General features: G+C 33.4%; 2 protein-coding genes across 2 annotated transcripts in view; one reads left to right on the forward strand and one right to left on the reverse strand.

Annotated features, from left to right (window-relative positions):
* Nucleotides 1-1,807: 1,807 nt before the first annotated feature.
* Nucleotides 1,808-15,035, forward strand: part of LOC132740914 (uncharacterized) — a 47,895-nt gene continuing 34,667 nt past the window's right edge. Inside the window, exons 1-2 of the mRNA XM_060728975.1 lie at nt 1,808-1,912; nt 2,370-2,417. Of these exons, the coding sequence (XP_060584958.1) occupies nt 1,888-1,912; nt 2,370-2,417 (73 nt within the window). The 5' untranslated portion in view covers nt 1,808-1,887. The remainder of the gene's footprint in view (nt 1,913-2,369; nt 2,418-15,035) is intronic.
* The window catches only part of LOC132740913 (uncharacterized), a 30,889-nt gene continuing 22,484 nt past the window's right edge, over nt 6,631-15,035 (reverse strand). Inside the window, exon 6 of the mRNA XM_060728974.1 lies at nt 6,631-13,648. Within this exon, the coding sequence (XP_060584957.1) occupies nt 11,031-13,648 (2,618 nt within the window). The 3' untranslated portion in view covers nt 6,631-11,030. The remainder of the gene's footprint in view (nt 13,649-15,035) is intronic.

Raw genomic sequence — 15,035 nt, forward strand, 5'->3', positions numbered from 1 at the left:
ATAACAAGTATGAACGGGTTCATAAGTAGAACAGCCGACGTTCCTCAACCTAGCTGGATAGCTTCCTTACATGAAAGACTTTAAAATCCCTTTCTGGTCCTAACATTGCGGGGAGGGGCAATTGTTTGATAGTCAATGACCTTAACTACTCCGTCACGGACGCCCCTAGGATTAGAACTAAGGTTAGACATAATGTCTTTGCTTAGTTCACCATTACAATAGGTATCTCTAGATAAAGAACGCATAGAATGGCAAAATTGAAATGTTGCATGCTTGGTGTGATTGAACTGTTTTACTCTGTTTTGTTGTTACATCAAGTTACCACTATCGTGTAGGAAGCCGAGTCTGCAATATTTCCAATTTTGCCATTTTGTGCGTTCTTAAGGGATTCTGTTTTTTTTTCTAGTTTAACCTTTGGTGTTTGCTACTATTCAACTAACACAATATTTTATTGTGAATCCTTCACAACCACAATTTATGCTATCTTAAATATCCGTAATAATTTGAAGAAAAAGTCAAACATCATAAATGCAAGTTAAATAAATAAAGCCATAAATGATACAGATGTGACACGATGTACTGAAATTAAAATGAAAATGTATGGAACTGAAATCAATAGACTTTACGTGTATGTCACGTCAATAATAGTAAAACACTTGCAAGTTAAGTAAAATAACTGCATAACATGTATATATCGGTGTTCAGCGTTAGCAAATATTCACTTACTGTAATGTTTAAATGCATTTCTTCATTTCCGACCCAATATTTTTGATTTACGTCCCTTTAAAAGGCACCTGTTTAGGTTCATATTTGAATAATGATTTCTTATTTGTAATTATTAATCATCGCCTCCTTCGCCCTTCCCCAGTTTTTATTTTTGTTGGACGACCCACAGGAACTTTTACTTTGGTTTGGGTGCCTGGATTATGTGGATAAAAATCGTACATACAACAGTGGGGTGCATCCATAACCACTCTAAAACGGAGATCCAATTGACTTTTTTCAGTTGTAAAAACATTGAACCATACCTTAATTTCTCTCATAAAAAATCGAACAAATAAAGCTTCGTAAATTTTCTTTTGAATTTTCTTTCAACATTGACTTCAATAATAACTTGCTTGGAAGAATTATAATGTTTTAGATGAATGACTGACGTATGTGATACTACCATGCTGTAACCTTGGATGAACAACGTCACATTTGGTGTAAATGAGGTCGAGGGAATCATTTCAGTTTAATAATTAATCTAATTATAATATACTGTGATGTAAATAACTTATATTGCCAATTTGAATAGGATTTTATCAATGTGAATGAGCAAGCAGAAAACATGCTTTTAGAGATATCGTTTTCATCTAAACGCTTGTAACTCCAATCGAGCATTATGTCATCAGTTGGGCGCTTAATATCAACAATGATTTCGTGACTTTTTAACCAGTCCGGTATAAAATTATGCGATTATCCAAAATTATTGTGATTTTGTCATTAACACTTGTGTTTTACTATTTCACTGTTCTCGCTATAATTCAATTTTATCTGAAACTTTAACATATTTGTCTCTTTCAGCACGACAACATTTCATAGTTACAACATTATTTTCAGTACAAAACCATAATAGCTCTTTTTCTGCTATTTACTAGACATTGTAAACATGTTTTTGTCTGCTATTTGGGTTACTCAAATAATTTATGTCCTCAAACCATACCACGAAATCAATATAACCTTCAACATGAACAATCGTTAAACAGGGTAGCCGAACTTCATGCTTAATGCGCACGCTCTGAATAGCAGGAAGGTTTTCAGCCAGTCATATTTAAATATAAATGTTGTAGGCATTAAAGTGAAGATAAGTTATGTGACGATAAAATAAGAGTGGGATTAAACATAATGGTTACTTTATTTCTTCTAATAAGTAAGATTTTCTTTTATAATAGAATAACAATTAAAACTAATGTTTAAAAAATTAATGGGAGCCTGATCTGAAACTATTATTTTCAAATAAATTTTTATTGTTATTTTTTTACTTACAGTCTTATGGGCATTTAAAACTCTTAAAGGAGCTCCACTGAGGTCACAAATCCTATAGATTTCAAATTTTAAAATGTAAATATCTGTGTAAAAATAATAAAGAAATTACACAAAAGTTGACCAGACAATCGATTTTTGCACGATTCTAGCCCTCTTTGAATTAAAATTAAAAGCGTTGAAACATTTTTTTTATTTTCTGGACATTTTGCACATTGAAGATAATTATTTTGAGAAAACAAAATTAGGGAATGGTTTGAAAATTTGGTAACTTAAAATATATACGTTATACACAAAGAAATGTTTTTTTTTATAAAAGTTATGCCGTGTATGTTTTATTCTAGCATTATTGACCCAAGTTGGAGCAGACGTGTGCGGAAATAGATGTACTTGTGAGTTACTTTGATGTTTTACCTTAGCTGCTATTTTAAGAGACTTTGACTTTTATCTTATAGCTGCATGTCTTCTTTAATCAATTTCTGTTATCTTTGGTCTTTATCTTTACTTTATAAATTGTCAACACAAATTAAAGATTGAATGTGATTAATTCTTGTAGATATTTTCTTGTATTCGCTCAGCTAGGTAATCATATATAAGATGTAATTGCCTATATTTTATGGATTGTGCATGAATCTGTGATTTTTTTAAATAATCTGCAATGTAAAATCGTAAACAATTTCATGTATATTTCACATTTCAGCATCTCAAATATGCGGTGATGATGGCAAGTGCTACGAGAGTTCGGAATGTATTAAATGTTGTAAGTTTATATTGTCATCTTCACGTACAGTACCTTTACCTACCCCTACCCTACCCTACCCTACCCCTACCTACCCTACCCTACCTACCGCTCTCTCTCTCTCTCCTACCCTACCCTACCTACTACCGCTCTCTCTCTCCCCTACCCTACCCTACCCTACCCTACCCTACCTACCTCTCTCTCTCTCTCTTCTTTTGTCTCTCTCTCTCTTCTCCTCTCTTCTCTCTCTCTCTCTCTCTCTCTCTCTCTCTCTCTCTCTCTCTCTGTCTGTCTGTCTGTCTGTCTGTCCGTCCGTCCGTCACAAAACTTGTCCGGACTACTCCTCATAAACTATTGGTGCAATTTCATCCAAACTTTACAGGAATGATCAGTACCAAATCTAGTTGTGCATATTGTCAGAGTTATGGCCCTTTAATAATTTTTAATTTTAAAGTTTGTCCGGACTACTTCTCTTATACCACTAATGCAATTTCAATGAAACTTTACAGGATTGATCTGTAGCTCAAGTCCTTGCGCATAGTGCACGGGTTTTCCGGTTGAATGATTTTTGGCTGAGTTATGGCCCTTTGATAAAAAGGTGTTTTTTTCTGTGTGTTGCCAGATACACAAAAGCTTGTCCGGACTACTCCTCATAAACTACTGGTGCAATTTCATCCAAACTTTACAGGAATAATCAGTACCAAATCTAGTTGTGCATATTGTCAGCATTTTTCGGTTCAATGATTTTTGTCAGAGTTATGGCCCTTTAATAATTTTTTATTTTTAAAGTTTGTCCGGACTACTTCTCTTATACCACTAATGCAATTTCAATGAAACTTTACAGGATTGATCTGTAGCTCAAGTCCTTGCGCATATTGCACGAGTTTTCCGGTTGAATGATTTTTGGTTGAGTTTTGACTCTTTAATAAAAAGGTGTATTTTTCTGTGTGTTGCCATATACGCAAAAGCTTGTCCGGACTACTCCTCATTAACTACTGGTGCAATTTTATCAAAACTTTACAGGAATGATCAGTACCAAGTCTAGTTGTGCACTGTCCGTCTGTCTGTCCGTCTGTCACAAAATTTGTCCCAACATGAAATTGGCCATCATAAGGCGACACATGTGATCACTGATTGCTCTTGTTCTTGTTTAAGAGCTTTTAAGATCTCCTCTCTGTCGGAATCAAGTAAAAACTCTGCTGCATCTTCTTGCACATCTTGCATTAAATATTCATGCATTTCATCTACTTCTTGATTGTTCTTAAGCTCTTGGTGGGTATTTATGTCCCGTAAATTTGCTTTTACATTCTGATCATTATCTTGTGGAGACTGTAAATTATCGAAAAAAGTAGACAGATCCAATTCTTGTGTTGATGTTTCAGTTCTCGAACTATCGATTACTGTGGCTTCTATGATCTGCAACAGATCGTCTTGAATATTTTCTGCAACATCTGGGGCAAATGCGTCTAGTACAGGAGAAACAGTTAATGAAATGTCTTCCGAATTTTCTCATTTTGGTTTATTTTAGCTTTTGTTTTCAGTTTCTGTTCCTTTTTCATATATTTGTCCGTTGTGTATAATTGTGTGGCAATTTCTGGCACGGAAGAGATCAATTGAGATGAAGTTTCCATTTCTATCTAGCTTTATTTCACAGACACTTTTCTCAACGACATCTACAAACGTTTCAGCCTTTACGCAATTTGACGTCAGAATTATATTTAAAATTTCTTTTTAATCAGTTGATCATTCCTCTTTCATTATGTCTTCCTGCAATTAAAGTAATGTTAATGGTATATCTGTTTACGACCGAACAGCTATCTTTGATCACTGTCCATCATAAGATAAAGCAGGAATGTATACTCCGATTCTAACAATCGTAAAGGACCTTGTCAATAATTTCCCTCAATGTGAATGAAGTCAAACTGTAGCCTTTTAATGCATACGCCAAAGGAATTTCATACTGCCTTTCCCTTTCGTGTATTCTGTCCGTCTAAAATATGATAAACAAGATCAATCAGGAAAGGCGGCGTTCAAAGAACGCAACCTCCATACGACCCAGCAACAAGAATCCGCGTCAAGGAGCCCAGGCGGACCCCAAACAAAAAAAAAGGACAGGGCACAAGACAGAGCTCGGACAGGTTAATCACTAAATGATAAATAAATTGTAACTGATCAGGAATTCAAAGAAACCAAATAAATGATTGAAATGATTGAATAATAGGCACACAAAGTCAAAGGGCACAGGGGAAGGGGACAGGAGACCGGAGGAAAGGGGTGGTTAATCAAAATAGTATAAAACTAGGGGTATAGGGGGGAAGATACTAACCGTCGACGAGAAAACAACAAGGGACAAAAGCAAAAGTGTCACCTAAACAGTATGAAACAACATAGACATAAATCTGAGGAACACAGAGGGGCGCCGCCTTGGAACGGTCAGAAGTCTGAAATCAAAAACACTAGAATTTCACTCGCTAAATGTCTCTGTATGTCATTAGCTTCTTTAAGCATTTCTTTTGCCTCATGTAAATAAGTCATAATCCCCGATGGTGACGGGTTCTTTTTATTCTGATTGTCAGCTGGATTATGTTTATTTCTTCCAAATATCAAATTCATTGTTACTTTGTTCAGCATGTTGACAACATTTGGTCACTTCCACTGATGGAATTTCGGCAATAAACTTTAATTTTCATTGCGAAAGGTTTTCATCTTTTCATTCAAAGTTTTATTTCCCGGAGGCCGTCTTGTCATAATGGAAGGGTTAGGTACTTGTTTGGTGCCTTCTGGGTGTCCGGCTTGGGTGTGTCCGGGGATGGCGTCCTGTGAACGTTGCCTTTGACTTGTTGATCTTTATTCTTGTTATTTAATCATCCCCATATAATGTCTTGATTGATTCGGTCGTTAATTTTTGTCCACAATATTTCGTCAAAAGGCGCTTCGAAAATTGTAGAACTCTCAGAACTGTAGCAAACAAACAAAAGCAGATTTACCTTTAAGACCTACATTTCTATTAGGACTTGTGATACATAATACCAGGGCATTTTATAGTACAAAGGCAACGTATACACTTTTCCTGGATATGGACATTTGATTTCAACTGCATATTATATATCTACGTCATCCTTTCCACGAATACTGCCATCTGGGCTGACCACAATGATTATTTTACTATAATATTATTTATATATATTTATTATATTGTGTCAGACGATTTCACATCCTTCGTCAACAACGAAATTAGTGCCAGGTAGATAAACGGGCAAGAATTTAAATGTCAAAGCCGCAACAGCATTGATTTCATTATCTGTTCCGTATTGCATCCTTTCAATGGCTTCTTTTGTAGGCTGTGGTTTTTCAGTTCCGTTGATAACTTGTTCAAAATGTTGCATTTGACCCTTTAATTAAACCACTGAGTCCAATAGCACAATGACAAGTGCTGTCAGTAACACGAGCTGCTTTTCTTATCATATGCCAAGGTTCAGAACGTTGTTTAACTGTTGACGTTTCAATGTTATGTGAGGACATATCACCAGTTTCAGGACCTGTTAGACAAATATAGTTTCCCTGTGTAGAAAGGTCACAATAAGAATCCTGCATGTATATGTATACAGTTCTGACTTCCTGGCCTACTCCTATTGTTTCTCCAAAATAGTTTATCAACTGCATAACTTTATTAATTGATATGTTTACGTGATATATGTAGGTTTTGATAGCACTTACTGCATAAGAGTACTTTGTTTTGAGTCTTTCGTTGATGCATGCTTCATTTAATTTTTCTAAAGTTACAACTTCGTTTTGTTTTTCACTTCTCAGCTCTTTAACTGTTTCATTCATAATTATCAATATATTATTTCTCTTTTCAGCCACTTCGTTTCTGTTGAATTCAGGTGCTTCGGCAATACTGTCAATACCTTTCTGATCGAGTTTTTCAATGATTGTTGTAAAATCACCAACCTTTTTAACATCGCTGTCTAACTTTTCTTCTCTCTCTTCAAGGCTAGGTGGGCTTTTAAGAAAAATCTAATGTTATCGTTGAATCTGTTTGAACAGAAAATGTTTTTTCAAATACGTCTAATTGCATTTCAACAAAATATGCGCTAAGATCATCAGCAGTCGTTTCAACAATGTTTAAATTTGGACAATCATGGATGCTTTTTGTTGGTGTATAAGTTCGAGCACACTTGCCAAATGGAGAGGATTCAGGAATTCTTGAAACTTCTACTGATTTCGTTTTCTCCATGGGAATTATAAACTTTTTTAAGATTTTCGTTCACATACATTAGTTATTAAACCAACATATCATTTTGTTTGGTTTACATGCAATGTCAATGCCATTGTAACCTTTAAAATGGGCCAACTGTTCAGGAATTGTGTTTTTAATAGAAACAAAACTTGTAGTTTGCTCCCAGGCAACGGTACAGTTTTTTTCAAGTCCTCATAAGCAACCGGACAGTGAGGAAACATCAACAGTTGCTAATTCGTAGTCAAGACGTTTACAAATAAAATTGTTTATTTTTCTGGTAGAACATAATTTTCGATAGAATCAAAAAGATTTGTTCAAATATTAGGTTTAAAGCTTTGAAATCGTCGTTTGATGCAAACAATTTTGCTTTTTTTCGGGAAATCTGAGTGAGAAACCGCATTTTGTCTGAAAATATATGTTTTAACATTAGAATATTGATTATGAATAATTTAGTTTATGTCAGTACCATACATATAAGTAAAACAACTCAATGATTTATTTATTTTGACCAGTTTTACCTTTTTCTGCGTTTTACGGTAAACATATTGATTGCAAGCTGAAGTCATTGTGGACGATGGAGTGTAAGCTGTGTTATCGATTATTTAGAGTTTCCTCATTTCTGAAAAAAGCCCTTCTAATGGCAAAGTTTTAGTTCAGAAAAATGTCCATAACTCATAAACCACACGATAAATTTGGTTTAAATTTTGCATATAGGTGACATTTATGCAAAATACTATCTTATGTTGTCAATTTTACAGTTCCTTATAGTGCCCATCAGGGGTATGCTACCTTAAAGCTACAAGCCTCCAGATGAGTCAAAATACTTCAATCAAATCAAACTTGAGAAAAATGTACTAAGATATTCGGAAAAGTAAAAAATTACAAGAATCAAGTTATATTTTACATATTATGTGCGATTAATGACTGATTTTTCAGTATTTACAACTATATTTCTACTGCGTTACTAACGCAGTAAAGGCTATAATTATATGCATATTTTAACCACGTTTTGGTAAATTACGTGGATTTTAAGTGCCATTTATTACGTGTAAATTACTTCCTTTTGGTTACTTCACCATATTTTTCATTCAAATGCATTTTCAAAATTTTCATGAAACTAGCATGAATCAGGAGGCGTGCTGCTTTGACAACTAAAAAATACAAAATAAAATTATCAAATGAACATAATAAAATCCATAAACAGTCAAACAATGACTAATTTTTTGTATAAATTCCCTAACATTAATGGAACAATCGTTTGATCCGTTCATAAGTAAGTTATACAGGTTTGATTACTCCAATCTATAAATAGAATAATACTGTAACTTTCACTATTAAAATATTCTACCACGACCGGCACTTTCCCTATTGAACATTGAAGAACCGAAAGTGTGTGTTATTATGCAATAAAATCCCTGTTTGACGTTCTATACTTAGACGGGTGACGTAATCATTATATATATGACATAACCAATAAAAATGTGACGCGCTGAAAATAACTACGAAAAAATCAAGCACAATTTAGGTAAATATCAGGATATATAGATAGATAGTTTATTCATATAAGACGTGTACAAAATGCACATGGTCACAAAATACATACATTCAAATATAATTAAACATCACGTTATCATCAAAGTTAACATTATTTAGTTGCAAAGTGTCATACAATGATACAACTACATCTTTAGACTGTATTAACAAAACAAGGAGAATAAAAAGAAATAAAGTAATACTACTAACAAGATAACATTTTTATAATTATGTCTGAAGATTTTGTTGGTTTAATTCCCTGCGTTTAAATGTTTGTGCTATAAAATTTCCAAAATTTAACAAGACTTTTTTCTTTTTAGAACTTAATATATCAGGTATGGCAGCATTTATTTGTTAATGTGTTAGAATCGAAATAATATATTCAAATCAATGATTTTTTCGCTTGATAAAATCACTGTTTGTCGTTCGGATGCGCATCATTATATCACTCGGGCTACGCCCTTGTGATATTATTCCGAACTCCAAACAGTGATTTTATTGAGCGATAAAATCACTGTTTTTGATAATTCAAATTATTTCTTAAGTAAACTTATCTTAATTTTAATATTAAATTTCAAAAAGTTAATTATTTAAGTAAGTAAATTGTCTGAAAAAGGTGATACATGATTTATCTCTAAATCTATAAATAGAATATCCCTGAAAGTATAGTCCTAACAAAATAGGTCCCTAAAATGTGTTCAAAACTCAATACTGGTAACATAGAATGCAGTATTGTAAAGATACATAACATTTATACTTTGAATAATAAAGACACAAAGATCAAAATAAGATATTTATTAGTTATTAATTAAGATAAATGAACAATGACACAACCTTAAATTGCAAAAAAATGACATACGATATATAATGCAGCATAGTCATATGAACTGATTCCTAATTTTGCCACATGCGTAAATAGACTATTGTAACAGGACTAGTGATTGTGTCACTAGAAACAAAGAACACAAGACCAATAAGTACTGGTTTGGGACTACATGTACATGCGGCTGTTTTTTCCTCCCTCCCATAAGATAGTTTTCAATTCTTTAAGGCAACAATAGTAAAGCAGTTTTATTGATGTTTTCCGTTCGTATTATGTTTTCTTTTCATTTGATGCTAAAATAACATCTCACATACACTAACACACACGATCAAACATTTATCCATTTCAGTTGATAAATTATATATAAAAGCAATTGCGCAAGTTCGGAAGTAGCACGATGACGTCATTTAAACTGACATGGTTGGCGTTTGGAGAATGATTAATCGAGCATCACTGTAAACACAATACAATCCAGTTTGACACGTAAGTTAAATATATATATAAGCATACAAAACATTAAATGATCTAAATAAACTACTGAAAACAGTCTTACAGTAATCAATACATTTAATCTCAATACACATACAATTTAAAAAAAAAACAGTATCCATTCGAGTTTAGACACAATCACTGAAAACTGGTGTCTGTCTCTTGGAAAACATCAGATACCATTTTCTCTAGAATGAAATACTCCATAGCATTGAAATATTACCTTGTACAAAGTATTCAGCTGAGTTCATAAATTCATATGAATGAAATTCTAATTCACAAATACAAATATATGAACTAACAATTACACACAGAAAGAACAAATCTTTTCTAGAAAAATGTGAAATACTATTTTTACAAGAAATACTTTCCCCAAGGTATTAGATTTTACCTTGTAAAGAAAGATAGCTAAAGATATGCTTTATATTAATGCTTGTTTAGCGTGTAAATACACCATTTAACACTCATAAAATTCAGTGTTATGTGTAGCAGTGTGTAATTCACAATACGCCACTAAAATTATTTAATAAAACTCATTCCAATGCATTCCGAAATATCAACTTTCTAATATATACATTACATAATTATATAAACTACCATTTGTCTATACATCTATTTATATTATATAGGGATGGGGTTTTTGATAAAAACAAAGTGGAGTTTTTGATAATCTATGATAATATTTCAAATTCCTGTGCTGTAATCGATTCTTTAAAAATAAGAGAAATGTTAACGACTACTAATATTACCACCAAATAAATAAAGCATTATTCCAAATGTTTCAACACAATCTGTTTCTTTTCATTGTTCATAATATATTTTACGAGTTGTGCCAAACTGTGAACCCAATGGCCTACATCAACCGCAGGAATATTTCTCAATGAGTGATTGTTGTTATAATATAAAGGTGTAGTCGTATTACATAATAAATTTTGGATTACATGCACTGTTCCATAGAATAATAATTATTTGTTAAATTGAACAACAAAATCGTTGAATTATTGATTCAATACGTAGTTCCATTTATTTTGACGTTTCATAGTATTGTCTAATGTCTACTAGTATTTCAATATAAAAAAGATGCCTATTTTATATGTTACTTTGCTCATGATAAACTAAATAAACGGTTTCTAAAATTCGCCCAAGCCAGAACCTTAGTAACGTTACTCTGTACTTATTTCTTATTTCAAGTTGGTATTTGTTTTAAACTCAAACACGTACTCTCCAGACTGAATGGTGTCATCAATGGTCACCATAATTTTGTCCGAGTCTTTTGCAGACGCTTTTAACTTTTCAAATTCTGTTTCTGGTGTGATATCACAACCTCTCATCTCTACTGTAACTGAATGTGGAAGATCGCTTACAACAGTAATGAGATCATGCAACGCTGTACAAGACATTGTCATATACCATAAAATAACATTTTCAATATTACTCATTTGACATGACAGTTCAATTGATCTTTCACCTAGATTGATTCCATGTAATCTCAGATCTTTCACATGATGTAACAGTGGTAATGTTTGAAGCATTGTTTCTATGTCATCGGAAGATTCTAAATCGCCACACTCAAGTGTTTGCAGTTTACAGGCTGCTGGGAGGCGCCTGAGATACGATTTAAGAACATCAGGCTTGAATAATTCACCTACAGTACATTCTTCTAATAAAGATACATTAATGTTTAATTGTGACACAGGTATGTCGTGCAATCCTAAACATCTTAGGTGTGAATGTCCAGAAATGTCAAAGTTGAACCCCATACATGAAGTATCATGATCACTGCAGTATAAACTGAGCAGTTTTATATCCATCATAGATATTTTATCGGTTAGGAAATCAAACATGGCCGCCATTTCCGAGTGGCACATTATGAAACAGCTTAAATGTAAACACTGCAGGTGTTGCAATTCTATCAGATGTCCATTCAGATCAGAAGACAGCGGACAACGTTTTTCAACAAAGTCATTATTTTCCCATTTACATGACATCACAGTTAAACATTTCAATGGCTTCAATAATAACCTGATCATTTCCCGTTCTTTAATTTCTCCGTTATAGTATATTTTTTCTATTTTTGGAAGGTCAGAGAGTGCAAACAATTTGATAAGTTTCCGTGTACTACATATACCTTCGTTTTCAATATTAATAGATTTTATGTTTTCTTTATTTTGAAGAATCAAATGTTGTAAATGACAGAAGTAGTTTTCGTCATGACATTTTTCATTTATAAAGACATCTTGTAAACATATTTTGAGATCCTTGTTTTTCTGACATTCTTTGGCAGCTGCCATAAACATATCTTGTATGTCTTTTAATTCGTCAGCATATCTGTAATCATAATCTGTCATTGTTCTGTATTTGCCTGTTTTCTCATCGTAGTCGACCACATGCATCAAAACGCTTGAAATTTTAGACATTAATTTAGGGTTCATCTTACTAATAAAGATAAACACCTTTGACATGTCTAGAATGTTTTGTATGCAGGTGCACTCTTTCAAGATTTTTTGAACATCACTTGTATTTTGAAAACTAACGTACATTGCTAAAAAGAATTCTTGTACTGTTTTATGTGAAAATGAGATTTTAGAACTTTCCCTCACTAGCGTTTTTACTTTACTTTCTGTAATAATTCCCGAACGAAGGCAAAAGTTAAGATCTTCTTGTTTAAGGTAGTTTTTCGCAACATGTTTATCAAATACCAGTTTGCTTTCTCTATTATCACTGATCAAAGTATGGAAAGCTAGTTTTCCCAGTATCATTAAAAGCGTGTAATATTTACAGCAATGATTATGTTTTCTAAAACATTTGGGAATGTAGCTTTGATACGTTTTAGAAGATAGATGCAGCTCCCCATGTATCTTTTCTGTTCTATAAAGAAGGAGCTGAATAATGCTTGCATATAGATCAACCACAGAATTTCCTATTGGAATATCCTCAACCCATAAACATATCAGATAGAGTAAAAGAAGGGGGGTGGATTCCACATCTTCAAGGTCATGTTCACTAATTTCTTCTTCAAAACTGCAGACTTGGTTTTTCAGTTCATCCTCTTCAAGGCTGCCTTTCAATATATGCATTGCGTTAAGTTTAAACTGTAATGCACTCTCTATGTTGAGTTGAACTAGCTCTACTATTCTATCTATTTGACTTGTCTTTATATTTGAATCTGCAAGCTTCCAAGGCCTGGTTGTTGTTAAGATTATACACTTGTCTCGTGCAAATCGATGAGGAATAGCTTTTGGATGTCTACTACAATCATTTACTGGATGAGTCCATTCATCCAGTCCATCTAATATAACTAGACATTTTTCATTGCGAAAAAGATCTTTTAGAAAATCCTTCGGTAATGATGATGAACACGGAAGATTTTTTATTATTTGCTGTTCGATCATGTCGTCAACATGACATACTTTAACTGAATCTCTTAAAAGCACCAGGAATAAAAAATCAAAGCCAGATAAAGCCTTTAACTCTTCTTCTTTAAAACAACTGTAGTTTTCATCTTTTTTATTCGCTTGGCACCATGTTATGGTAAGATATTTAGCAAACGCAGTTTTCCCAAACCCAGCGGTCGCTGATAGATATATTTCCTTTGGAACTTTTCTTTCCGATGTGAACAGATCATGTAACGATTCAACTCTAGTTGTTTCTTTCTTTCCGCCTACTACAATTTTCTGTATCTCTATTTCGGGCATGACATAAAATCCAGCTAGTTGGGTAATAAAATCATCTGTGACTGGTGAAAGAGAAACTGTACTCTGATTGGTGTTGTACCATAAAATTAGATCGTCCTTAAGTTCTGAAATTTAGATGGATGTAACAAACAATCAAACTTTCCATTGTCAACTTATCTAACTAATAATGGCCCTAGATTGTTTATATGTCTAAATAGTCTACAAATGACAATAATGAATAATATGTTGACGATTTTGAAGTAATAATAAAAAGTAAGCAACATGTTAGAATCTAGACAATTGATATCAAATATAATAGAGAATAGATAATTTAACATGTGAATATGTCCAAACTTTCAAAGCTGTAGCTCAAAGTTTACAAAGGAGGTTACTGTGTCAAAATCTAGGTCACCTAGTTCTTAACTTGATAGACATGGAACATTTATAGTTCGCTCATATGACAAAACGTAGGTCATAAGTTCAAAATCAAGGTCAGCTGACATCAGAAGTAATCAATTCAAACTGAAACTTTGTACATGGTCTAAATTTCATAGTTTTACATCAAAAACTAGGTCACGGGTTTGTATAAATCAAGGTCAGCTGATATAAAAGTTAAATCCGTCATCTTATATTTTGCATATTGTCAATATTTCACAGCTGTATATAAAAAGTAGGTCCCTAGATCCGCAACTAGGTCAAATGATAGCGATTTCAATTACTAATTTTAAATGCACATCTACTCCAAAACTGGGAGAGACCGGACAATAAACGTGTGGTAATATTCGCCGGTCACTAGTAAATCCCGGTCAAAATAGACCGGGAGAGACCGGGAATTACCGATAGGAGTGATAAATAGAAATATCTATAAATAGATTTTCGGAATATTTAGGTCATCAACTGATTATTCTAGGATACATGTACAACAATAACATACCATGATAACCCACTGTGTACTACAAAATGATAAATAAAAAAAACCCGAAGAGCGCGATTTATTGACAGAAAAGGTTATTTCATTTGAAAATGTTGGCATTGCGAAATTCTCCAGTTCGCTATTCATTGTAACATATCGCGACATTTCATTGTTAATTAATAATCAAGCACCCTCATACCGATCGGAATGAACGGCTTTTATTATGACCGTCTTAAAGGCTCGAGAAGTTGCTGTCGCCCTTTCACAAAATCTGATTTCATTCCATCAGGGCGCGGCTCGACGCGCTTCGGCGAGGACGCCAATTATAGCTTCGAGTTTGTCTAAAGGTCATGACCACTAGGAAGAGAGATGTCTAATTTCAGAGAATCTTATGAAATAATTTTAGGTCATGACCTCTAGTAAGGGTGAGGTTTATCTTTCTGGGATTTTATGAAATGATCTGAGCGTATTATAAGGACATTATGATTCACACCATGTTTATTATTATGTCTCCCCATTTTTTTTTTTAGGCATATTATTTTTGCCTTCGCCGTCTGTCTGTCCGTCCGTCTGTCCGTCCGCATTAAACTTTTCCGGCC

Source organism: Ruditapes philippinarum, unplaced genomic scaffold (genome assembly GCF_026571515.1).
Source record: "Ruditapes philippinarum isolate M1 unplaced genomic scaffold, ASM2657151v2 ctg129_1_1_1_1, whole genome shotgun sequence".
Classification (NCBI taxonomy): domain Eukaryota; kingdom Metazoa; phylum Mollusca; class Bivalvia; order Venerida; family Veneridae; genus Ruditapes; species Ruditapes philippinarum.